Raw genomic sequence first — 23,989 nt, 5'->3', positions numbered from 1 at the left:
CGGACACGACTGAGCGACTTAACTTCAAGGGCGAAGTGAGACTGAGTATGCAGCCATCTTTGTCGAGGGCGGAAGCACACGCTTACGGAGCGCCAGAGAGTCCATGACGGTCCCGGCGGCACCCTGGCAAGAGTTGAAGGCTCTGGGGATAGGGCGGAGCCGTCGCTGTGGCGGGCATTGGGCAGTGCGGGGTGGTGGGAATCGTTAGGCTGGTTCCGGACACGGTGTCCCATGGCCCAAGCGTCTCGCTCTGGTGGCCTTCTGCCTCCGCTGGCTACCGTGCCGCCGTTACGGGCGCAGCCTGGGGGCGCCGAGGAGGAGCAGTGGCAGAGAAAGCGGGCAGGCGCTCTCCGCGGGGACGTTCGTGGCTGGCCGGGGCTGCCGGTTGCCCGGAGCATCCTCTGCCTCGACCCTCGGCCTGACGGAGCTCCGAAAGAGCAGCCGTGGTGGGTGGCGCCGGCGGACGCAGGAGAGCACAGTGAGGCTGGCGCTGTAGACTCGGGGCGGGAGCTGGCACCTGGCAGCCTGATTCCTCCGGCGCTACGGCGTCTCAGGGCTGTGTTGCTGCGGCTGCAGCGCGAGCGAGAGCAGCTCCTCCAGGCGCGGGACTGCGCCCTCCACCTACAGGCGGCCGTGCGCTTCCTGAGGATCCTGAGTCCCGGCCTTCCATCTCCTAGCCATGGCCCCTTGCTTCAGCTGTGCCGCGACCTGCTACAGCACCTTTCCGGAGGGGCGGTCCTGCGAAGCAGCCTTCTGGAGACGCCCCACCCGCTACTCCTGGCACGCCCTGTCGGACTAGCAGCCCAGCGCTTGGATGCTACTGTCGAGATGCGGCTTCGGGCTCTGGGCCGGGCGCCCGCCACCCCAGATCTGTCATCCCAACTCGCCAACTTGCTGCTGGCACTTCCGGCGTACCACCAGCTGCAGGGGAACGCCTTGAGCCAAGTCCCAGTATCAGCGCGCCCATATCCCCCCGGCCGTGTGCTCCGCCTCCTGACGGGGGAGCGGGGTTGCCAGGTGGCAGGTTGGCTGGATGAGGCGCTCAGGGGATCTGGCTTGAGGGACCAGCTCCTCAGACGGTGCCAAGAGGAGCGGGAGCTGTTGCCAGGGCTACTGGGCCTGTTGAGGGGCGTGACGGGTTCAGCCAGCGGTGAACTGGGGCTTGGAGGGGCCGGAGCCTTGTGGAGCCAGTACTGGACCCTGCTGTGGGGAGCCTGTGCTCAGAGCCTGGACCTAAGTCTAGGACCCTGGAAGGACCCCAGGGCAGCGGCACAGCAGCTGAGTCAGGCACTGGGTCAGGGTGAGTGATGGGCCTGGGTGGGTGTTTGGGAAGGCTGGAGTCTTTTACTTCGTATTCACTTCACTCAACTGCCACCAGACTACAAAAGCAGACCCTTTAGAAGGAACATCTCCCACCCCACCCAACCCCTGGGGGTTCAGGTTATAAGCTTCTTAGCTTTCAAGGCAAGGTCTTGCTTTCCATGCCAGCCTTGAGTCTTGGGGGAAACTTCCCCTCTTCCCCCATCATTGAGTGGGGGCAGTGGCTGTGGAAAAGAGAGACCATGTTTTCAGGCTCCAGAGTCATTTCTTCCACTAGCATCACTGCCTCAGGAGTGTGAGAAGGAGCTGGCTTCTTTGTGTCGCAACCTAATTCATCAGTCTCTTACTTGGAGCTGGGATCAAGGTGAGGAGGAAGGGGTAATGGCAGTGACACAAGCCCCAGATTGCCCCTTCCTTATCAAACCATACCCCTCATCTTCAGGCTTCTGCCAGGTCTTGGGATCTGCTAGTGGAAATCAGAGCAGCCTTCCCTCATCCTCTTGTACCACCAAACTTTTACAACAGCTCTTCCCTCCCCTCTTGGATGCCCTTCAGGAGCACAGGTCAGGACTGCTCCTCTGCAGGCCGCCAGGTGAGACAAGGTGCTGGGGATGGGGGGGATAGGAGAACACTGAGGATACCCCCTTTATTCCTTATTCTGTTCTGAAACCTGCCTCTTCCCAAAGGTGCTCCGTATCCCTTCAGATATTCTGTCCCTCCTTTCCCCAGGTCCTGCACCCCTTGCCCTGGGGCTCTGTACCCTGCAGACTACCTTGCTCTGGTTTTGGAGCAGAACTCAGCAGCATCTGGCAGCGTGGGCCCCACGTTCCTTCCTGCTCCTGATCCAGAAGGACTTACCTGTGAGTAGCTAGGGAACAGGAGGGGAGCATCCTGCGTTGGGCTCAGAGCTCACTCTGTTTCTGTCAAAGCCTCTACTGCAGGAGGCAGAAGCTTTGTCTCACCTGGCCTCAGAGGAAAGCTTGGCTCTGGATGTGGAGCAGCAGCTGGGCCTGGAGATCCGGAAGCTGACTGTGCAGATCCAGGTAGGAGAGGCACCAGCTTGGGGGTTGGTGGGGTGGTTGTGATGGTGGTAGAACAACTCAAGTGCCTTGGAATTGCCACTGAAGGTATATTTTCTTGTGTGGACTGCCACTAAATCCATTTTTTGTCCTCTCATTATGGAAATTTTTTTTAAAATACAGAAGTAGAGGAATATAATGGACCTCCATATTCCTACCACTGAGGCTTTAATAACAATCAACTCATGGTCAGTTTCTTTCATTTGTATATCCCAACCCCCAACTCATATGTCAGGCTCTCCTGTTGTGACTTTAACAGCCACTGATGATCATTGTCTATATCCATTATTTCATTAGAGGGTACAAGGTGGTGACATTCTAATTCTGTTATCCTTCATTATTAATCAGATTACTCTTACGAAGTGACACTTTAAAATTTTTAATATACTTATTTGGCTGAGTCTTAGTTGTGGCATGTGCAATCCTCATTGAAGTATGTGAGATCTTTCACTGTGCATGGGCGCCAGAGTATGGGGGCTCAGGTGCCCCCTGCATGTGGGATCTAAGTTCCCTGACCAGGAACTGAACCAGGGTCCCCTGCATTGGAAAGTGGATTCAACCACTGCACCAGCTGGGAAGTCCCAAGTGAAACTTGCCTCAAAAATTATTTGGTTACTTTGAGGTATATTTTGTAGAGAATAAGCAAGATAAATGATTGGCTTTATTTACTAGTTTTTGATAGAATGTTTCTTTTCTTTTGTAAAAGTACAACTTGTATTTTTATTAAAACTGAAACAAAATATTATTCTAGAAGGCTTGTAATGAAAAAATAGCACTTTAATTGCCTCCACCTCAACTTCTAATCCCTGTTCTACAGTAGTGATTTTCATTCATTCTTGGCTGTTTCTTCTAATATTTTATTATTTTCCTCTAAATTTATGAGTTAAACTCTTTTACTTGTATTTTAATTTTTCTCCATCTTACACTCTATCTGTTCCTATTGTGGATGATGTCTCTCTGCTTGTTTTCTCTTCCTGCCCAGATGTCTCCTCTTTGCCCTGAACAGGGGCATGGTTGTGGAGTTTAGTCCCTGTCCCTCTGCTCCTTCTCTCTGCACCAAGGCGCTGTGGACCCTCACAGTTTAGCCCTAATCCACCATCTGCATCTGCCTGTTGGGCATTTCTACATCAATTTACTCCCATGTCCTCTTTCAATTCAACATGCCCCAGAACAGGCTCTTCATGAGTAGTGTTGGGCAGTAATAATTGTGGGAGCTCTGGGGAGGGAAAGCTTTGGTGGGCATGTGGTAACAGAAGCTCCATACAGGGCCTATGGCTCAAGCTGGTGGATGGGTAGCCTCAGAGGAGCAGCAGGGGTTACTGGAGGTGGGTAGTTCATAGTTCCTTGGGGGAGTAGTGGGGAGATGGCCTGACCAAAGCAAAAGCTCCCTTTGTGTGTGTGTGCATGTACATGGGTATATACTTGCCCATATACATGGGCATGTACTTGTCAAGGGTCGGGGTGGAGGATTGTGGAGGAGTAGGTTGTCATCAAGATGTGGAGGGCAGTGAACACCAGCCCACAGATTTTAGACTTTATCTCATAAGTGATAGGGAGCCATTGTAAGTTGTAAGTGATAGAGTTTGATCCAGCTATAGCAATCAGGATAGAAGGGAAGTGGGGAGACATAGTATGAGGAAGGGCCAACTCTTGGTGGTTGCAGTGAGAACAGAGCAAAAGGGGCAGGGACAGTGTGCTCACCACGTGAACCAAACGCCATCTAGTTTCGTGCCTTGCTCCACTGCTGGGTCTGTTCTGGGCTTTCAACTACATACAGCACTGGGACGAAAAAGAAGAATCAGATGTGAATTTTCTCCTCAGCTGGACTGTAATGTCTCATAGAAAATGTCTCATAGCATGACCTTGTATTTCCTGAGTGTTGACTACAGAATTTCCTAACAAATGTCAGTTGACAAAAGGGTTACTTCTTTATCATATATAAGGGAGAAAAGGGTGCTGGTATTTGGGCTAAGAGAAGAAGAGTTTGGATTTAGATAGGCCGTTGTCAGGATATGTATCAGGAGCCATAGGGGCCCACCCCTGCCCCTCAACCCAGTCCCATCCTCTCTTGAGGCTTCAGGCATACAGTCACCTTTTCTTTAGACCTGCCACCACACACCCCAATTCTTGGGGTTCTTCTCCAAGAAGGGCTGTAGATACCTCTCTCTTTTTGCTGTCTTCTCCCCCATCCAAAAACAAAACCTATCAAACCAGAGAAACCAAACCAGCACATGGACTTTTTCTTGCTTTGTGGGTTATAATGCTTTGGAGAAATGGAAGTGGCTACAAAGAATATTCAGTGTGAGGACATTCCAAAGGTTCCTGAATCTCAGAAAGTTATATTCATTGCTCCTGATCTACAAGCAGTTCTTGCCTTCCTTTTATAGATGACAGAAGATCATACAATTCGCTTTTCTCTTTTCAGCCGCTGCCTATCTGCAGATCATGCAGACCCCTCTCAGTAGCATTTGCTTTTGAACACTGGCGGTAGTGAGGGTGTCTCCATCTTTTTTTTCCTATTAATGTTCCTATGGAATAAAACTAACCTGGAGGGTATCCATTTTCTAAACCAAGCTGAGGAGAGCAGGGTAATCTTAGGGCAATTGTCCATATTCTTTTCTCAGTCCAGGCCTTTGGAAAACTCAGTAAAAGCAATAGCATCTCTCCTCAGAAAATGCCCAAGCCTGTACAATTATGCATACAATTCTGTGCTGGGGCTTTATGGATGCCAGGTTAAACACCTCAGATTTAGAAGAGCATATGACTTGACAAATCCCTCACAGATAAACAAGCCCTTTTACTTTTTCCTTATCCCCACAGCACCTGCCTGAAGAGTCACTGAGTCTCTTTTTTCAAGAATGTCATAAACAAGCCACACAGGACTTCGAACTCCACATGCCACGGGGTCGGTACTGGCAGCATCGTCTGTGTCCTGGTAACTCCTCATCTCGGGATTCCCGCCCCGGCTTCCCGGGGATAACAGTGTCCAAGCCCCTTTGCGTCCTTGAGGGGCTCCACTTCTCTGCCTCCATCGTTGTCCTCACCTTCTTTGTCCCCTCACCCTGAACTCCTACCTTCTTCCCCCAAATGCTCCATTAGGGGCTGGAGGGATCTCCCTAACCTCATATCCTATCCTTTCTCTGCTCTCACTCCAGAACTTCCCAGCATTCCTAGTGAGTATGCTGGGTTGGTGGTCCGCAGGGTATTGGAGCCTGTGTTGCAAGGACTGCATGGACTGCCACCCCAAGCCCAGGCCCCTGCCCTGAGCCAGGCGCTGACTGCTATCCTGGGTGCCTGGCTTGACCACATCCTCTCTCATGGGATCCGGTTCAGGTGAGAAGAAAAGAAGGAAGTGGCAGGGCGATGAACAGTACTGAAAAAAAAGGAGGGGGATGGTGGGGAAGAGCAGTTTGGCGAGGCAGGAGGGTCAGGTCGCCACACTGTACCTTGGCATTCAGCCTGCAGGGGGCGCTGCAGCTCAGACAAGACTTTGGAGTGGTCAGGGACTTGCTGGAGGAGGAGCAGTGGGGCCTGTCCCCAGAACTTCGCCAGACTCTGTTCATGCTCAGCATCTTCCAGCGGCTGGATGGGGCCCTGCTGTGTCTGTTGCAGCAGCCCCTGCCCAAGACTCAAGTCCACAGAGGGCTTCCCTGTTGCTGTGAGTCACTCTCCCTTCCCAACTCCAGGCTCTCTTCACCCCTAGCTCATTACTCGTACCCCATCCCCATCCTCGTCATCAATCTGGCTTTAGTGTCCCCCTTGCTAGCGACCTGCCTTCCACTCCTGCCTTACCAGGTGCATGTAATGAGGTCCAGACCATGGAACTGCCCAGCAGCAGCCTCAACAGCCTGGAGAGCTTGGAGCCCCCTCTTCGGCCTGGAGTATTTCCAACCCAGACAGCTCAGCTGCTAAGCACACTGTGGGGAGGAGGACCTAGCCCTGAGGCTTACCTGGTAGGAAACCAGCAGGCCTGGCTTGCCCTGAGGCAGCACCAACATCCTCGCTGGCACTTACCTTTTCTTTCCTGCCTGGGGACCAGTTCTGAATCCTAAGGACCCTCATCAGAAGCCAGTCTGAGCTCCCCACCTCTGTCTGAAAAAGCCCAGACATTTAGAAATGCATATTTTAAAAGTTCATTTGGGAGCTTGGAAGAAAGCATATCTGAGAACCACAAGCTACACAGAGCATGGACTTGAAAAGCTAATCCAAGATCACTACTCCAGTTCCCTGGAATCCAGAGTAAAGGGCATGACCACAGCTTGAAACCCAGAGGTCAGCATCCTTGGGAGGCTCGGGCACAGTTCCCCATCAGTAAAGACATCTCGGGGCTAGACACTAGCAGCTAAATCCTGGGAGTAAGACTTTAGGGTTGGATCCCAAGAGAAAGGGGAAAAGCAATAGAAAACAGGGAGCCAGATGTAACTTCCTCTTCAGTCCCAGGAGCCAGGCTAAACACAAGTCAGGTTGGGACACTACTACAAAGTAATTCCTCAGGAACCACAGAGGTGGAATTTCTACACCTAAATCAGTCCCCACGGCCTATGTTACAGTACCCTGTACTCCCCTCCTTACTATTTTTAGTCATTTAAGAATAGTGGGCTGTAGAACCTTCACGTGTAAGCGTTAGCTACTCCAGAGTCCACACATTTAATCTGAAATTACCTGAGTGGGGTTTACCCTCTGGTAGGTTTATAATCCCTGCGGTGGTAGTGCCCGCCCCTTGCAAGGGACCAGCACTTAAGACGGTGTTAACCTAGATCTAGCACAGCAGGGTGCAGAGAGGGAGAGGCTGCAGAAGGCGTGTCATCCGAGCCAGGAGCAAATGGCTTTTGCATTATTCATTGTCTTCACCATGGTACAAGAGTCAGGTAGTGTTTATTGAGAGCGTACTTTGGGCCCTCCATACCCTGTGCCGAAACCGTCTCTCTCCTTCCTGGCGTTCCTCCTCTTCTCGGTTGGGGAGCCCAGGGAGGCGGCTTGGGGACCAGCACCGCTAACGGAGACGGAGAATCCTCGCCGAGCGGAGGTCCGTGACTGCGGAAGTGCGCCGCGGCTCTCAGACCCTCGCACTACTTCCGCCAGCCACAAGTCCTTCCGGGGCGGGTGTCACCATGGCGGCGGCCTTGGCTCGGCTCGGACTCCGCTCGGTCAAGCAGGTTCGGGTTCAGTTCTGCCCCTTCGAGAAGAACGTGGAATCGACGAGGTACGAGGGGCAGCGGTGCGGACGCGAAGGGGCTCTCCTTCCTCCCGCTGGGGATCTAGTTTCTTCTGTCCGGCGCTCACGCCGTTTTCCCGTCGCAGGACCTTCCTCCAGGCGGTGAGCAGCGAAAAAGTTCGCTGTACGAACCTCAACTGCTCAGTGATTGCGGACGTGAGGCACGACGGCTCCGAGCCTTGCGTAGACGTGCTGTTCGGTGGGTCTCGTTGGGAGTCGGGTGGGAGTCGCGCGCCCTCGGCCCTGGCTCCGTAGTCTTGGTGGTTTACTCGTTTTTTTCCCTCCAGGAGATGGGCATCGCTTGATTATGCGCGGCGCTCACCTGACCGCCCAGGAAATGCTCACTGCTTTCGCCTCCCACATCCAGGCCAGGGGCGCGGCGGGGAGCGGGGACAAGCCGAGCGCCAGTACCGGGCGCTGACAGCACAGAAGAGACCAGTGAACAGATTTTAACCCAAGACTGCTAAGGACACTTATTTAAGAAGAACTTAATTTCTCAAATCACTATCTGGAGGGCTACAGAACGCCAAAAAAATAAAAGAGGCCTGTGACTACAAACCTAACCAATGTTTCTGGAACGAGAAAAGATGGGCGGGGTGCGGACAAATTTGAATTTATTTCAGTTTCTTACCATCACTCACTGCTTAATTCAAATTTGGCTTCTTCCACTACTCAAGGTACGTCTTACTCTTACTAGAAATGCTGTGTTCTCAGTCCTCATCTTTCCATTTCAGTAGCATTTGCCGCTCTTAATTCACTCCTTGTGGAACTTCTCTTCCTCTCGGGTCCCTTGTCTTCTCTTAACCATAAAGGTGTACTACTCTCCTTTCTCTTATTTTTGGGGGCATACTGTCTCTGTCATGACTTGAACTATCCTTTTGGGTTAAATCCTACATTTCTGTTTGGCTCTAATCTTAAATTCTGTGCTATATAGTCAGTGTACCTACTACCAGTTTTCTCCAAATACCAGCAACACTCTTTGTCCAAAATAAAACTGATAATCTTGCATACTGTCTATAATGATCCTTGAACAACGGCAGGTTTGAACTGCAGGGGTGCTCGTATATGCCTATTTTAAAATAAATACTACATTACTACATGATCTGTGGTTGTTTGAATCTGCAGTTGTGGAATCATGGATGCTGACTGTAAAGTTATCCCCCCCTTCTCAACGCGGAAGGAGTGGAGCCCCTAACTCCCTTCCCCACCCCCATTGTTTTAGAGTCAGCTGTACTTGCCTCCTCTTCTGACATCCTTATTCCTTTAAAAGGCACTTCATCTGCTCAGCGTCTTGAGCTGGAAATCACAGCTTTATCTCTGGTTCTGCCCTCTCCCTTTCCCTGCATATCCAGTCAGTAAGTTCAGAATATTTTGTCTTAAACAAAATCTCCTGAAATGTTCTCTCCATTCCCATTCATGCTCCTGTATTATTGCTGTATTCTCTCACCTGGTCTCCTTTTTTTCTAACCATTTTCGTTCCTTAATTTTATCTTTCCAAAGCCTTGGTTTTATGTCTTACTACTACTTGTTTCTGGAATAGGAAATGGCAAACCACGCCAGTATTCTTGCTTGGAGAATTCCATGGACAGAAGAGTCCATGGGGTTACAAAGAGTCAGACATGACTGAGTGACTGACTTAACTTTCACTGCTTGTTTCAGAGAACAGTGCCTAAAGTGTTTTTCATACTAGCTTACAGCTGTGGATCATGAAGTCAATTTAGGGGGTTAAATCAGCCTTTAAAAATCAGTAAAATAGAATAAAAAGTATCCGAGTGCATGGCACATGGACTGGGAAGTATTCTTTAAGAAACCTAAGTTTTAAGCATACAATCGTGAATATAGTTATATAAAGTGTGTGGATGTGTATTTATTTGCATGTTCTTGGTTGCAGTATAGAATTGTTAATGTAGGTTGTAAGAAAAAATGCTTGATAGTCACTGGTTTAGAGAAAAACTTCAGAATGTTCAGCCAGGCAATCAAGAATCTCTGGACACTGGCTGCTGTGTACTTTGCCAAATATATCCTCCTACCACATTACTGTAGTACTTCTCTGCTTAAAACAGTGATATCTTCAAAGGACTGGTTTTCTTCCCTCTCCCTTTAAAGAAAAACTATCAGGAGACAATCAAATGTAGTACAAACCAGAATGCCTGGGATTGAAATCCTAAGCTTGTCCCTTAAGTAGCTATGTAACTTTGGACACATTACTTAGTCTCAGTGCCTATTTCCTCATTTGTAAAATGGGGATAATAGTACCTACCTCATAGAAGTGTTGAGAGGATTAAGTGAATTGATATCTGGGACTTCCCTAACAGTCCAGTGATTAAGACTCTTTGCTTCCACTACAGAGGGCACTGGTTCAATCCCTGGTCTGGGAACTAAGATCCCCACGTGCAAATAAGTAAATAGATATCCGTTGACTGCCTAGAATATTGAGTGAGCATAACATAAACATCTAAGAGGCCTTATGCTACAGGCCTCTATATAGTGATGAAAGGATACTGACTACCTAGATTTGAGTTCTCCAGGCCCATGGTTAACCTCTTATCATTGACCAGATTAACCTCTTTGATCTGTAAAAATACAGATGGTTCCAACATTGCTGTAAACATGGATTGAATGCTGGCACTGGGCTTCTAGATTGTGAACTTGAGGTTAGGACTGTTTTCTCTGTGTCCCCAACACTTTGCTTAGTGCCTGATACACAGTGTGCAATAAACATGTGTTGAATTTACAAATATTTAGCATTAACCTTGTGACTTGAACTGATTATTACTGAGATTCAAGGATGAATGGTGAAATTCAGGTGTGTACTAAGTGCTAAAATATAGAAGTGGACCAGGTGCAATGGTAGCAAAAAGGACCGACCATTTGATTTAGTCAGAAGGTGATTGTTAAATGAGTAAAGAGTCTACCACTGGAGGGTAGGGCCAGGAGTCAGATTATAGTGAAATAAGTGTGCAGCATAAAGTGTTAGTTTTATATAATTAAAGTTTGGATGGTAGGTGTGATAATAGCTAGAATAACATAAACGTGGATTAGGGTTTTTTTAGAGGATGATAGAAATTTGTACTTTATGAAAACACCTTTTATGCTGAGCTGTTGGTGAGAAGTAACTATGAATCTAAGTTGCATTTCTGAACCATAATCAAATGTAAAGTGAAAGTGAAGCCGCTCAGTCGTGGCTGACTCTTTGCGACCCCATGGACTGTAGCCTGCCACGCTCCTCCATCCATGGGATTTTCCAGGCAAGAGTACAGGAGTGGGTTGCCATTTCCTTCTCCAGAGGATCTTCCCGACCCAGGGATCGAACCCAGGTCTCCCGCATTGTAGACAGACGCTTTACCGTCTGAGCCACCAGGGAAGTCAATCAAATGTAACCTTGGGACTACTCGGTGGTCCAGTGGTTGACTCCTTGCTCCTGAGGCAGGGGGCCTGGGTTCGATCCCTGGTCAACAAACTAGATACTACATGAAGCAACTAAGAGTTTGCATGCTGCAGCTAAGACCTGGTACAACCAAATAAGTAAATAATTCTTTTTTTTTTTTTTTTCCTAAAGCCCTCTTAACAAAAAAATTAAAAAGAGGAGGGCTTCCCTCATGGTCCAGTGGTTAAGGATCCACCTTGCAATGCAAGGGACTCGGATTCAATACTTGGTCTGGGAAGATCTCACATGCCCCAGCCAATTAAGCCCTTGCGCCACAACTACTGAGCCTCCACTTTAGAGCCCCAGCTGTGCACAATAAGAGAAGCCAGAGCAGTGAGAACCCATGCATCACAATGAAGAGTAGCCCCTACTCACCACAACTAGAGAAAGCCTGTGTGCAGCAAGGAAGACCCACCACAGCCAAACATAAATCTTTTTTTAAAAAAGGTAACCTTGACTCTATGTCAACATCAGGTGCAGATGCCACCTCCTTGCTACAGCCTTCCCTGACCTGGACATAAGCAATCTTTCCCCTAAGTACCTTGGCTTCCTGGGTTGTATAAAAGGCTAAAAAAAAAAAAGTATACACAGCACCATTATGGTCTTTTTAGGGTTCATCTAAATTAGGAACCCTAGACTGAGTGGAGATGCCACAGCTAAAGTCAGAGGGAGGCTTAAAGACACTGCTGGAAAAGATGCTCTTGGATCCACTCCATTTCACTGGGAAAGAAGGTATAGGTATGTGGACAATATGGTGCAGTCTGATTCAGATACACCTAGGTTCCAAGCTAGCCACTTAGCTCTGTGGCCAGGGCCACCTTATTGAACTTTCTAGGCCATGGTTTTCAGCCGCCAGATTGGGGAGAGGTTAAAAATAAAACGATGGCGTCTCAGGTTCTTAATATATAGTACTAAAAGGGAAAAAAGGACAAATGTGAGATTGGTTTTTCTTACTAGCCTGTGAACTCTGTGAGAAGGCCAAATAAACGCTGATCCAGTGGACACAGCACAAAAGGCCCACACTCGAGATCAACCCTATGCCACGAGGGCGACAGCCTTTCCTGGTTGGGGAGCTTAACCTGACGTGGCGGGGCGGGACTTCCGGGAGGAGGCGGAAGCCGAGCTGTAGGCACCGGCGGGCAGGTGCGGCTGACACATTAGTGGTCGCCCCCGGCGCCGCGCAAGGCTAGGAGGTAAAGCAGGACCGGGCTCTGTTGCCATCTTTCCGGGTCCCCGCGACGACGATTTCTGTGGAAGGATGGCTCGGGGCGAGCGGCGGCGCCGCGGAGCGCCGGCAGACGGAGCGCGGACGGCAGAGAGGGCGGCTCGGGGAGGCCCCGTACGGCGGGATGGCCGGGGCGGCAGGGCCCGGGGCGCGGCTGGGGGCGCGGCTCTGGCCGTAGTGGTCCTGTCTCTGGCCCTGGGCCTGTCCGGCCGCTGGCTTCTGGCGTGGTACCGTGCGCGGCGGGCTGTCATGCTGCACTCCGCGCCGCCGGCGCTGCCTCCCGACTCTTCCAGCCCTACCGTGGCTCCGGACCTCTTCTGGGGCACCTACCGCCCTCACGTCTACTTCGGCATGAAGACCCGAAGCCCACAGCCCCTCCTCACCGGTAACCTGGACCCGGGGCGGGCAGGCAGGCGGGCATTTAATCTGGGCGCCCCGGCTTCGCGCCAGATCAAGGGTGGTGAGGAGTGGATCAGGAGAGTTAGGAGGAGGGATGACCCTGAAGTAATCGGCGACCCAGAGGGACAAGAGCGCTGTCTTTGACTTACGTGGCCATTCTACCCCTAGGACTGATGTGGGCGCAGCAAGGCACCACCCCAGGGACCCCTAAGCTCAGGCACACGTGTGAGCAGGGGGACGGCGTGGGTCCCTATGGCTGGGAGTTCCACGACGGTGTCTCCTTCGGGCGGCAACACATCCAGGATGGGGCCTTAAGGCTCACCACTGAGTTCGTCAAGAGGCCTGGGGGTCAGCACGGAGGGGACTGGAGCTGGAGAGTGACTGTAGAGCCTCAGGTCAGGGCCCTCAGGACACCCCTCCCCCAGTCCAGACTTCCTCCACCCTTTCTTTGCTGCCTGCAAATGCAGGATAAAGTGGGGGTAAACAGAAGGGGCTCTGAGTTTGCTGCTTGCCTTAAAAACTTGCCTGTATGACCATCTCTTTTTACTATCTCTGAGCCTTGGTTTTCTTGTCTGTAAAATGTAAATAAAAATAGCACCTAATTCACAGAATTGTTAAGGATTAAAGGAAATACCAATAATATGTAGAGTTCTTCGCACAGTACATGGCACAAAAGTACTATTATTTCCTAGAGCTGAGCATAGCTCTTTATCCCACCCCACTAGTGCTTCCTCTCAGTGACCCTTGACACTGCTAGATGTATGTTGTTCTCACCTGCTGTCCCTTTCCCTAAGGCTGATTCTCAGGGGAAGGCCTGCTAACCTAATGCTGTGTTTTTCTCTCCTCATTGGTCACCCAGGCCTCAGGTACCTCTGCCCTCCCTTTGGTGTCCCTGTTCTTCTATGTGGTAACAGATGGCAAAGAAGTCCTTGTGCCAGAGGTTGGGGCTAAGGGGCAGTTGAAGTTCATCAGTGGGCACACCAGTGAACTTGGTGACTTCCGCTTTACACTTCTGGCACCAACCAGTCCAGGAGATACCACCCCCAAGTATGGCAGGTAACTGGGGGAAGAGAGTGTGGGATGGTGGGAGGGGTGGTATGAATGCTGACTTAGTCTGATTTCCATCTCCTCAACCCTACCCTCTTTTCACCAGGCATTTCCCTTCTCACTAGGCTCCGTGTTCCCTGCATTGCCAAGACCCTCCCATCCTGACTCCTCATCACCTCGTTTCTCTATAATCCTCACCGCTTCCTCCTGCATAATATTTCCTGTTTATCTTCTTCCTTTCAAGCTACAATGTCTTCTGGTCCTCCAATCCAGGACTTCCCTTGCTGACAGAGATGGTGAAGAGTCGCCTGAATAACTGGTTTCAGCATGAGCCCCCAGGGGCTTCCCCTGAACGCTACCTCGGCTTGCCAGGATCTCTGAAGTGGGACAACAGAGGCCCAAGTGGGCAAGGACAGGGACAAGGGCAATTTTTGATACAACAGGTGACACTGAAAGTCCCCTTTTCTGTGGAGTTGGTGTTTGAATCAGGCAGTGCCCGGACAGGAGGAAGCCAAGCCCTAGAGCAGCTGGCAGGCAATCTGCTGACCCACGCCCTGGAAAGCAATGCTGAAGCCTTTAGGGAGCGCTTTGAGAAGACTTTCCGGCTAAAGGAGAAGGGCCTGAGCCCTGAGGAGCAGGCTTTGGGTCAGGTTGCCCTCAGTGGCCTTCTTGGTGGGATTGGCTACTTCTATGGACAGGGTCTGGTGTTGCCAAACATGGAGGTTGAGGGGTCTGAGCAGAAGGTGGACCCAGTCCTCTTTCCATCTGTCCCTCTTTTTACAGCAGTGCCCTCTCGGTCATTCTTCCCAAGAGGCTTCCTTTGGGATGAGGGCTTCCACCAGCTGGTGATCCAACGGTGGGATCCCCGGCTCACCCGGGAAGCCATAGGCCACTGGCTGGGGCTGCTTAATGCCGACGGCTGGATTGGGCGGGAGCAGGTGCTGGGGGATGAGGCCCGAGCCCGGGTGCCCTCAGAGTTCCTGGTGCAAAGGACAGCCCATGCCAACCCTCCAACTCTGCTTTTGCCTGTAGCCCACATGCTAGAGGGTGGTGACCCTGCCGACTTGGCCTTCCTCCGCAGGGCCTTTCCTCGCCTGCGTGCCTGGTTCTCCTGGCTTCATCACAGCCAGGTAGGGCCAGTGCCACTATCTTACCGCTGGCGCGGCCGGGACCCAGCCTTGCCAACCCTACTAAACCCCAAGACGCTGCCTTCGGGGCTGGATGACTATCCCCGGGCTTCACACCCTTCAGCCAGTGAGCGGCACCTGGATCTGTGGTGTTGGGTGGCCCTAGGTTCCCGTGTGCTGATGCGGCTAGCAGAGCAGTTGGGAGAGGCTGAGGCAGCTGCAGAGCTGGGCCCACTGGCTGCCTCCCTGGAAGCAGAGAGCCTGGATGAGCTGCACTGGGCCCCAGAGCTAGGAGTCTTTGCAGACTTTGGGAACCATACAAAAGCAGTGCAGCTGAAGCCTCGGCCCCCTCAGGGGCTGATGCGGGTGGTGGGCCGGCCCCCTCCTCACTTACAGTATGTGGATGCCTTGGGCTACATCAGTCTTTTCCCTTTTCTGCTGCGGCTGCTGGACCCCAATTCACCTCGCCTTGGACCCATGCTGGATGTTCTAGCCGATCGGCGTCAACTCTGGAGCCCCTTTGGTTTGCGCTCTCTTGCAGCATCCAGCCCCTTTTACAGCCAGCGCAATTCCGAGCATGATCCTCCCTACTGGCGAGGTGCTGTGTGGTTCAATGTCAACTACCTGGCACTGGGGGCTCTGCACTACTATGGGCATCAGGAGGGCCCCCACCAGGCCCATGCTGCCAGGCTCCACAGAGAGCTCCGTGCCAATTTGGTGGGCAATGTGAGACGGCAGTACCAGGCCACAGGCTTCCTGTGGGAGCAGTACAGTGACCGGGATGGGCGAGGCATGGGCTGCCGCCCTTTCCAGGGCTGGACCAGCCTTGTCCTACTGGCCATGGCTGAAGACTACTGAAGGGGGAGCGTGGGAGGGGAAGCCAGCCCCCTTATTCCGTTCTGGACTAGAGGGACAAGTCTCTCACTTCTGCCCCTAGCTGTCAGATAGCAGTGCTTCAAACCCTCCTCAGCTCATCTCAGGTGTCTCCTAACTGACATCCCACATGGTCCTGGGGTGAATGTGAATTCAGAGTCTATTTTTCTAAATAAATGGGAAAACCATGCTGGACTCTATTGCTTTTGCCAGCTTTGCCTCACCAAGAGGTCTTAACTCAGTCCAGGCCTTAGGGCTGCCTGCTCTCCTTCAGAGAAGGTGGAAAAAGTGGCCACTAACTCCCTTCCAAACCTAGTCAGGTCAAGTGCAATGCAGTAAGTCGAGCACTAGTCCACCCAAATCCACAAGCAGCTGGTTCACATCTCTTTAATGAGATCAAAGGCTCCTGTGTATGTCTTGGGAGATAGAGCTCACACAGTCCCTCAAACACTGCCCTTCTCCTCAGGACTCCAGCCTTTTCATTCTAGGAGGGTAGGGAGAGGCCGAGAACCCAGGGAGTTGGGAGCAGGGCTGTTTCTGGTGGGCAGGTAACCCACCCCCCTCCCCAAATTGCTTATGGGATGTCCCCTTCACTGGAAGCCAGCCCCACAGGAGAGACTTGGGGTGCAGGATTTAGGGGCCGTACACAAGGGGACTGGTCCTCCACCTCTCGTGGGGTGGCACTAACCCTAGCCTCCTTGACTGGCTTACCCTCGCTGGAGTCAGGACAAGGGCAGAGCTCAATACCTGAGTCACCAGTCAGGCGGCGATAGCGGCAGGAGGGGAGTGTGGGGGCAGGGCTCACTCCTGCCCCAAGCTCACCCTCCTGATGAGGAGGGGCACTCTGGTGGGAGGAAACATCTTCCACATTTGTTCCCTCATGGTGAGCAGGACAGCTGGAAGCGGAGGAGCAGCAGGTGCGTTGACTGGAAGCAGTCGAGGGGCAGCCTGTGGCTGCAGTGTAAGGAGGCGGCGGTGTGCCTGGGCGGTGAACCACATCCTCATAGGCTGGGGGTTTGAAGGCGCTGAGGAGGCCTGCAGGAAAGAATGGTATGGTTGATAGAAGGCAACCAGGGGTGGGGTAGTGGTGTCTTTCCTATGAGGAAAAAGTGTGCTTTGAAATCTCTGAAAAGGGAGTGTGGAATGAACCAGGGTCCTGGTTTGGGAGGGACCACTGAGAGGCCAGAGCCTCAAGTCACTCACGAAGGTCAAGCAGTGAGCCAGTAGGAACAGGGCCAGCCCCATGGCATGCCCCATGGTAGGCCAACAAGTTGATCTCACGCTGCCGCTGCTGCTGCTGCAGCCGGAGTTTAGCTCGTCGATGGCGGAAGGCGCAACAGCAGCTAAAGAGAATGAGGACAGTCCAGAGCAGCCAGAACCCTGCAGGAGGCGAGGAGGAAGAGACTTAGATACCTCCTATGCAGAGAAGGGTCCTTGAAGGCTGAAGTCCAAAGGCGGGTGGGCAGAAGAACAAAAGAAGAGCCCCCTTGAAGACTCACACCAGAGCTCATAGTAGTACGTGCAGCAGCCAGTCTCCCCACAGCAGTGACCACTCTCACAGAGGTAGGGCTGGTTGTTCACTCCTGGGCACAGCTCTCGAAGCTGGGAGCAAGGAAGCACTTAAAACCAAGGGAGATTCCAGCCCAAGGCACTGTCCACCCCCACCGCCTGCATACACATACACAATACCATCCTGTGAGCCAAGTTTAGCTCAGAAATCTATAGGGAGAGGAAAAAGTGATGCTGAGAGGAGTGTTCAAATATCTGAAGGGCTGCCAGCATGGAAGAGGGTTTGGAATAGCAAGAATCAGTCTAGAGACTAAGATGCAAGGTGTGGGCATACAAAGAGGCAGATTTCAGCTCTGCATATAGGAGACTTCTCTCATATTCAAGCCTGGCTCCCTAGGGTGTTTAATGTTAAGGTCGTGTTTTGGCAGAAGTCAGAGGACTGGGCTATCTCAAAGTCTCAGACAGTGGGTAAGGAGTTTAGGTAATTTCCAAAGCTGTTTTCATTATCATTCCCTGTGGTCTGTTAATTCCCACTCCTAAGCTGGATCTTTCCACCCCTGGGTCTCAGGCTTCCTAGGGTAGAGGAGGAGCAATATGAGACCCAGAGCAGGGTTCCCAACCAGATGGGATTGCTGTGGATGATAAAGGATGGCATCCAGGTCGTGATTCTGGGTTCCATCTCTTCTCCAAATTGCTCCCTCAAGAGAAGACGCTGCCAGACTCTGTTGTGACAATAGGCACATAGAAAAACATCACAAATAACTGTTGCAAGACAGAAGGAACCTCCCTGGGGCCTCACTATGCCTTTGGTCACTGGAGAGCCACTGCAAGCTTCCACTGCAGCTAAGGGATGGGATCTATGAAGCTGCAGGCAAAAGTCAACAGCACCTACATTACAAAGTTTACAGAGAGTAGAAGGGCCGTATCTAGGAATTTCACACTACCTTTGGCTCCGAGAGTTCCTCCGCCACCCGCCAAAAGACGGGGGCAAGGAATGAGGGAGGAGAAATAAATGGCTGTCGTGATAGGCTTTTGGAGCTGTTGGGATACCTGCTGTTGCCGCACCCGAAGTGCCCCCCAGGCCTCCTCGCTGCCGTTCCCGCCGGTAACCCGAGCCATGCCTCCACCTACAGCTCCCTGAAGACCACAGTCTCCTCTACCGCCAGCTGCCCCGCCCCTGCCACCTCTGCCTCCACCGCCATGGTCCCTGCCCGGCCCATCTTCGCTGCCGCCACCATCACTCTGCGACCGGACCTTCCATCCAGCGAGAGCTCTGCCAACTAGCACCCCGGTTGTTCCGTCCCACCAATCCACATCAACCTCGGACAGATGGGCCAATAGGAAAGATCCCAGGCTTCTCCCTGTGACCAATCTACAGCAGCACCTCCGCCACTCTCCCAGACAACAGGAGCTTGCACAGACAAAGAGTGGGGAAGGTTCGACCATGGCTGTGACTGACAGCGACAATAGCCAATAGGAACAACAGAACAGGTTTGAGTTATCAACCAATGAACGGTCGCCAGGGACAGCAAAGTTCCCGCTGACTGGCTTGAGCCCTATTTTCTGGATGACGCCAAACGCTTGACCACGCCAGGTAATCGCACTAGGAGCGGCGGAGTCCCAAGAGTCTGCTGGAGTCCGTGTCGGCGCGGACCGGCTACCGTTCTAGGGCCTGGTGGACGTTTCCCGGAACCAATGCAAGCAGCGGACGGGGGGAAGGAGGCAAGCTGTGTGTATAGCGAATTGGCCTACCCATACTCCATCCCCCCAATTCTGTACAAGTCAAGGCACAGGATGAAATTTAATAAAGTGGGGAGGACACTGAAAACAAGGGGCAGAGGACAAGGCACAGAGTCCAGGTTGGGTGAGGGCCTTAAGTAGCCAGAAGTGGGGATCCGGGGCCCTCAGGCCCACCTAGCCGCATCTGCAAATTAATGCGGTAGCACTGAAGGCTGCAGAGTGCCTGGCCCGTGCGCGAGCAGGCATAGCGGCGCGGATGGGGACAGCCGGGGACAGAGCATCGAGGAGGCGGGCCAGATGGGGATGGCCGCTGAGACACAGGCGCGGGGGCAGGGACGCCAGGCGGGAAGGAAAGGGTGGAACCTTGTGCCCCGCTGCTGTAGCGCACCATGGGGGCTGGGGCCACGGCCCGCCCTCCCCGCCGCTCGCCCCGTGAGGCCCCTCGGCCTCCCCGCCCACTGGGCGCCGCAGTCTTGGTGAGGCGCTCAATAGTCTGGTTCTTGTGCTCCTCGGCCCGCCGAGCTGCCTGCAGCCGCCTCTTCCGTGCCCGCTCCTCACGCTTCAGCAGCATTTCTTCGGTGAGAGCGGGGGCCGGGCAGCCCCCAGCCACAGGTAGTGACAGCATCGGGGAAGGCTGACTTCGAGCCTTCTGCAGCAGAGCTCGCTAGGAAGATATGGAGATGTCAGCAAATAGAGAAGTGAGTTCCACCAGAATGAGGGAGGGAGAAGTGGGGACACGGAAAGCAGGGTCTTGAGGAGCAGGCCTTGAGAAAAGAGTCCATTGAGCACAGTCTCCAGGAGCCTTTCATCCTGCCTCCTCTGAGGTCTCCAGACTTTCAGCTTTAGATCCTTGACCCTCAAGGACAACTGCTTTAGTAACAACTTCCTGCCCTGAGTCCCAAAACTCTGTGCTAGTTCTCTGGAGGCCTTTTTGTTGTTTTCAATCTTTGAATCCCAATGGATAGCATCAACTGGATAATTGCTCAAGTCAAAAACTCAGGGTTATCCTTGATACCTTCCTTCCCCCAACAAGTGTCCGTTTCCTAAATATATCCAGAATCCATCTGGTTTCTCCAACTCATTTCACCTTGGTTCAAGCCACCACCACCTCTTAGGTGACTACTTCAATAGCTTCCTATCTGGTCTTGCTTCTATCATTTACCACAACTAAGAAACCAAAGTAATCTACTGAATTATAAACCAAACATATCACTTCTCTGCATACCACCTTTTTGTCATAGTCACATTTATTCTTCTCCTTGACCATGATTAGGCACGTTCCACTCTCAGGGTCTTTGCCCCTGCTGGTCTTTGCCTGGAAAGCTTCTCTGGTATTGGAAACATTATATTTTTAGAGAGGTCTTTCCAGACTACCCTGTATAATGTTGTTTGTTTTCTACGTTCTATTTCATCGCCCTATTTTTGTTATAAACATTCCAGTTTTTCAAAATTATTTACTACACAAGAATACTAGCTCCATGAGAACACAGACCTTGTCTGTCTTTTCTCCACTGCTGATATCCCTGCTGCCTTGCAAAGTTCTCCAGACGTGGAAAGTTCTCAGTATCAATTTGGCAAACGAATAAAGAATGAACCTACTTACCTGTCGAGCAGTGAGCAGCCGTTCATTGATCTCCTTCTTGAGATCTCCATTGTCATCCAGCTCCCCCTTCTCCAAGGCATCCAGCCACCTCTGTTCTTCCTCTTCCTCCTGACCGGCTAACCCCCCGGACAGGTCCCGCAGTGGGGAGGGGGACAGATTACTGTCTTCATCTGGAAAGTAAAGTTGGGAGAGCTAAAAGTAGAATTGTTCAGATTGGGAACCTTAATTTGTCCAAGTTAATACTGGGACACGCAAAATTCTCACCTTCCTCAGAACGAACCCGCTTCCCTTAACCAGGTATAATGAGAAACCCAGTTTCCCCACCTCTAGATCCTTCTCACCCAGCCAGGCACGGTACTGCTCAAGGGGGACTCCTTCCACAGGTTCCTCTTCATTGTCCACAACCATAAGGGGAGAGGGTGAGCGAGGACCTTCCGGGATCACAGTGAACGTAGGAACACTGCAGAGAAGCAACCACTCTGTAAGCTGAGCAACTGTCTCCTGCTCAGTACATGCAGTCTTCCCTACGCCCTCCTGGGTTCTTGCTACATTAACCTGGGCCCTGAAGTCACAGCATCCATTCTCTGTCTTCTGAAAACTGCAGCCAGTTTCTCCTTCTGTCTCTGCCTGCTTCTAAAGTCCCCCAAGTAAAACCTTGGCTCTCTTGGCCTCACCTCTTGGTGCCCAAGACCTGCCCGCCCAACTTGATTTTGAGTTTGAGCTGGGGCTTGGCGGGAGGCTGCTGCGTTGGCCCAGCCTCCTCTTCCTGGTAGTGTTTTTTCTTGTGTTTCTTCTTGTGTTTCTTGTGCTTTTTCTTGTGCACTCCGTGGCTGTGGGCACTCGCTAGACTCAACTCCAGGGCTTCCCCTGCAGAAGGAGAGCCTGTCAAAGATGTATGGGAGCGGGGCAAGAAAAGCCCAGTACCCAGAAGGGTCCTATTGTTCCCGCGGTATTCTGGTAATACCATAACAACAGCCCCGCCTTTTTGCTTCCCACCTGTGGCGAAGTACCCGGGGGAAGCTCAAAGGAGCAAAAAAGAGACTGCTTTTATGTGAAGGCCTAACTTGCCTTATGGATCCACGCTTACCAGGCTCAGGAGCCTCCATAGCCCCAGAGGTGCTCCCGCGCCGCCACAGCTTACTCATGAGGCCTTGCAAGGAAAGGGGGCTGTAAATAGTCGAAACACTTTCAGACATACCTTTTCCGCCCCGCGGAAGAACTTATCCCAGCAAATAACCAGGTACTTCCGGTGCATAGGAACCATGCTTGTGCGGGGCACGCTTTGCGACTAAAAGCCTCCGGGAGAAACAAGGGTCCTTCCAACAATAGTTCCGGACTCTTTGAGGCCGGGAGGGTTTTCCGCTCGCCCCGCAGCCCCACAATCGACTTAAGAAGTCAGCGCCGGAGATTCAATTATTATTACACGCAAGCGTGATGAACGTATCTATATGTTCCGGACCAAATTCGGGGCTAGGCTCTGATAATACAAAGATAAATATGAATACTCCTCTCTGCCTTTGAGGAGCTTACAGTTTGGTGGAGGAGCATGTAACAAACTATTTGCCAGCAAAATGAAGGAGGGCTTAACAGCACAAGGAGGGCAGATGGTATTTAAGCCTCAATTCTTTATCAGTAGAGAAGTGGATAGATGAATTATGGTACAAGCTAAGAGTTAATCTGTAATCGATAAGATAGACGTGGGATTTAGGTCCTAGTGGGTAATAGTATTGGAAACAATCTAAAGAAAAACCAAAATACTTTGGTACAGGGATTTGATACACCATAGTGGGAAGCTGTGGTGCTATTAAAAGAAATGGGGCCCCAGAAGGTTACCCAAGAAATTGGTGACAGCAGTTCCAATGGATGGTTGGGAGAACAAGGGTGAAGAGAGACTTCTTCTTTGTAATATACCCTTTTGTGTCTATTGAACTTTGTATAAAACGTGTGTAAGATAACCCATGTCTCAGTGGTAAAGAATTCACCAGCCAGTGCAGGAGACGCAGGAGACTTATGTTCCATCCCTGGGTTGGGAAGATCCCCTGGAGGAGGAAATGGCAACCCACTCCAGTATTCTTGCCTGGAAAATTCCACCGACAGAGGAACCTGTTGGGCTGGAGTCCATGAGGACACAAAGAGTCGAACAGGACTGAGCACGCAAGCGCGCACACGCATAAAACGTGTGTTTTACTAATTTATAGAAAAGGAACAAGGTAGATATGTATGTGCTGATATACGGAATAAGAAAAGCAAATTTCAAGATGAGGTGATTCCATTTTATGAGACTGATGCGCTACCTACTGCCCTAACGAGGCACCTGTGATTCCATTTTTAAAAGGCATAATATGCTACTACATTCCTAGAAAAAACTAAAGAATGTATACTAAACGGTTAATGGTGATTATCTTTGAAAATTGGAGTTGTGGAACTTTTACTATCCATCTGTAGTGAGTTTTCTTTCCTTTTTTTTTTCCTTTTAAAATATTCCTTAGTATTTTGTGTAATGAATTTTCTTACAGCCAATATATATCACATTTATAATTAGAAAAAAGCACTATAAACATAGTGTATAGATATATACATGGGATACATGTCTAAACAGGGTAGCAATAGTGAATAGAGTAAGGGAAGAACTGACTCCGGAAACATTTCATTAATGAAATTTAAAGGAACTGATGAACAATTGTATGTGAGAATTCAGGAAGAAATCAACATAGTATAGTGATTAAGATTAAGAGAATGAACTTTGGAATCAGACAAGCCCATTATCAAATTCCAGTTTATTGGCTATGTAACCTTGGGTTCACAGTTATTTAAGCTCTCTGAACCTCATATTCCAGATTTGTAAAATGGAATGAAGTAGGATCTAGTTCATAGTGATCTCGGTGAGGTAGCAGTGAGTGGTGGCATGAAGCACGATCTTAATTTCCTGCCCAGGAACTGAACTTGGGGTAGCCTGGATGAGAACCAGGAATCCTAGCCAATGGACCAGCAAGGGCCAGAGGCTAAAAGTTATTTTTCCCTGGATCTTTGCCCCTAGTGAAAAATGCATTTAACACAGAGACAGAAACTGTAAATGCAGGTACAAAGTTTATTATTAGAGACATAGTACAACAACAAGTGGGAGAGCAAACAGAGAAACAGTGTGTTTGGATGAGCTAGAAGCAAAACAGAAAGGGTGTGGCCATCCTCCCTAGAGAGGAGGAGGAGTGCAGTAAAGAGGTTAAGTCATTTATATAGGTCATTTCTGCTGGGCCTTTGTCTTCCTTTTGCCAATTATCTGGTTTCTTTTTCCACACCTGAGCTACCCTGGGACCCTCTCCTGGGTGCTCATGCACCCCTCAGCCAAGATGGATCTCGAAGTGAAGGCTTTTGAGAGCAGCAAGGCTCATTATGGCCTGGAGTTATACCTTGACTTTTGACCCACA

The 23,989-nt window shown here is 51.1% G+C and overlaps 5 protein-coding genes across 13 annotated transcripts; 3 read left to right on the top strand and 2 right to left on the bottom strand.

The window, feature by feature from the left end:
• The first annotated feature begins 144 nt into the window (after positions 1 to 144).
• On the top strand, positions 145 to 7,301 carry CCDC142 (coiled-coil domain containing 142). 6 transcript variants are annotated; one of them, XM_081595810.1, is made up of 11 exons: positions 145 to 1,300; positions 1,598 to 1,684; positions 1,763 to 1,912; positions 2,050 to 2,180; positions 2,250 to 2,363; positions 5,220 to 5,334; positions 5,555 to 5,732; positions 5,858 to 6,057; positions 6,195 to 6,352; positions 6,439 to 6,671; positions 7,157 to 7,301. In XM_081595810.1, the coding sequence occupies exons 1-10, from the start codon at positions 232 to 234 to the stop codon at positions 6,442 to 6,444; spliced, it is 2,208 nt and encodes a 735-aa protein (XP_081451936.1). In that variant the 5' UTR covers positions 145 to 231; the 3' UTR covers positions 6,445 to 6,671; positions 7,157 to 7,301. The 6 variants fall into 6 exon arrangements, with proteins under 6 accessions (XP_081451936.1, XP_081451933.1, XP_081451934.1 ...); XM_081595807.1 differs by having other exon boundaries at positions 6,195 to 6,671; XM_081595808.1 differs by having other exon boundaries at positions 5,220 to 5,304; positions 6,195 to 7,301.
• Positions 7,302 to 7,495: 194 nt separating this feature from the next.
• Positions 7,496 to 8,714, top strand: MRPL53 (mitochondrial ribosomal protein L53). Its single transcript, XM_081595813.1, has 3 exons — positions 7,496 to 7,602; positions 7,701 to 7,813; positions 7,902 to 8,714. The coding sequence occupies exons 1-3, from the start codon at positions 7,511 to 7,513 to the stop codon at positions 8,033 to 8,035; spliced, it is 339 nt and encodes a 112-aa protein (XP_081451939.1). The 5' UTR covers positions 7,496 to 7,510; the 3' UTR covers positions 8,036 to 8,714.
• MOGS (mannosyl-oligosaccharide glucosidase) lies at positions 7,902 to 15,897 on the top strand. 3 transcript variants are annotated; one of them, XM_081595804.1, is made up of 4 exons: positions 7,902 to 8,291; positions 12,834 to 13,060; positions 13,525 to 13,721; positions 13,957 to 15,897. In XM_081595804.1, the coding sequence occupies exons 2-4, from the start codon at positions 12,839 to 12,841 to the stop codon at positions 15,695 to 15,697; spliced, it is 2,160 nt and encodes a 719-aa protein (XP_081451930.1). In that variant the 5' UTR covers positions 7,902 to 8,291; positions 12,834 to 12,838; the 3' UTR covers positions 15,698 to 15,897. The 3 variants fall into 3 exon arrangements, with proteins under 3 accessions (XP_081451930.1, XP_081451931.1, XP_081451929.1); XM_081595803.1 differs by lacking the exon at positions 7,902 to 8,291 and adding an exon at positions 12,152 to 12,651; XM_081595805.1 differs by lacking the exon at positions 12,834 to 13,060.
• Positions 15,898 to 16,085: 188 nt separating this feature from the next.
• On the bottom strand, positions 16,086 to 18,496 carry WBP1 (WW domain binding protein 1). Of its 2 annotated transcripts, XM_081595800.1 has the most exons (5): positions 18,272 to 18,496; positions 17,842 to 17,943; positions 17,212 to 17,314; positions 16,916 to 17,092; positions 16,086 to 16,747 (listed from the first exon to the last, which is right to left on the bottom strand). In XM_081595800.1, exons 1-5 carry the CDS (start codon positions 18,338 to 18,340, stop codon positions 16,287 to 16,289), a joined length of 912 nt encoding a protein of 303 aa, XP_081451926.1. In that variant the 5' UTR covers positions 18,341 to 18,496; the 3' UTR covers positions 16,086 to 16,286. The 2 variants fall into 2 exon arrangements, with proteins under 2 accessions (XP_081451926.1, XP_081451927.1); XM_081595801.1 differs by lacking the exon at positions 17,842 to 17,943.
• Positions 18,497 to 19,008: 512 nt separating this feature from the next.
• Positions 19,009 to 21,760, bottom strand: INO80B (INO80 complex subunit B). Its single transcript, XM_081595802.1, has 5 exons — positions 21,652 to 21,760; positions 21,239 to 21,431; positions 20,906 to 21,024; positions 20,565 to 20,734; positions 19,009 to 19,625 (listed from the first exon to the last, which is right to left on the bottom strand). Exons 1-5 carry the CDS (start codon positions 21,758 to 21,760, stop codon positions 19,095 to 19,097), a joined length of 1,122 nt encoding a protein of 373 aa, XP_081451928.1. The 3' UTR covers positions 19,009 to 19,094.
• Between the last annotated feature and the right edge of the window lie 2,229 nt (positions 21,761 to 23,989).

This window comes from Giraffa tippelskirchi, chromosome 4 (assembly GCF_054371585.1).
Source record: "Giraffa tippelskirchi isolate mGirTip1 chromosome 4, T2T-mGirTip1v1.2.pri, whole genome shotgun sequence".
Taxonomy (NCBI): Eukaryota; Metazoa; Chordata; class Mammalia; order Artiodactyla; family Giraffidae; genus Giraffa; species Giraffa tippelskirchi.
The sequence above is the reverse complement of the archived record's forward strand: the minus strand, read 5'-3'. Positions and strand labels throughout refer to the sequence as shown.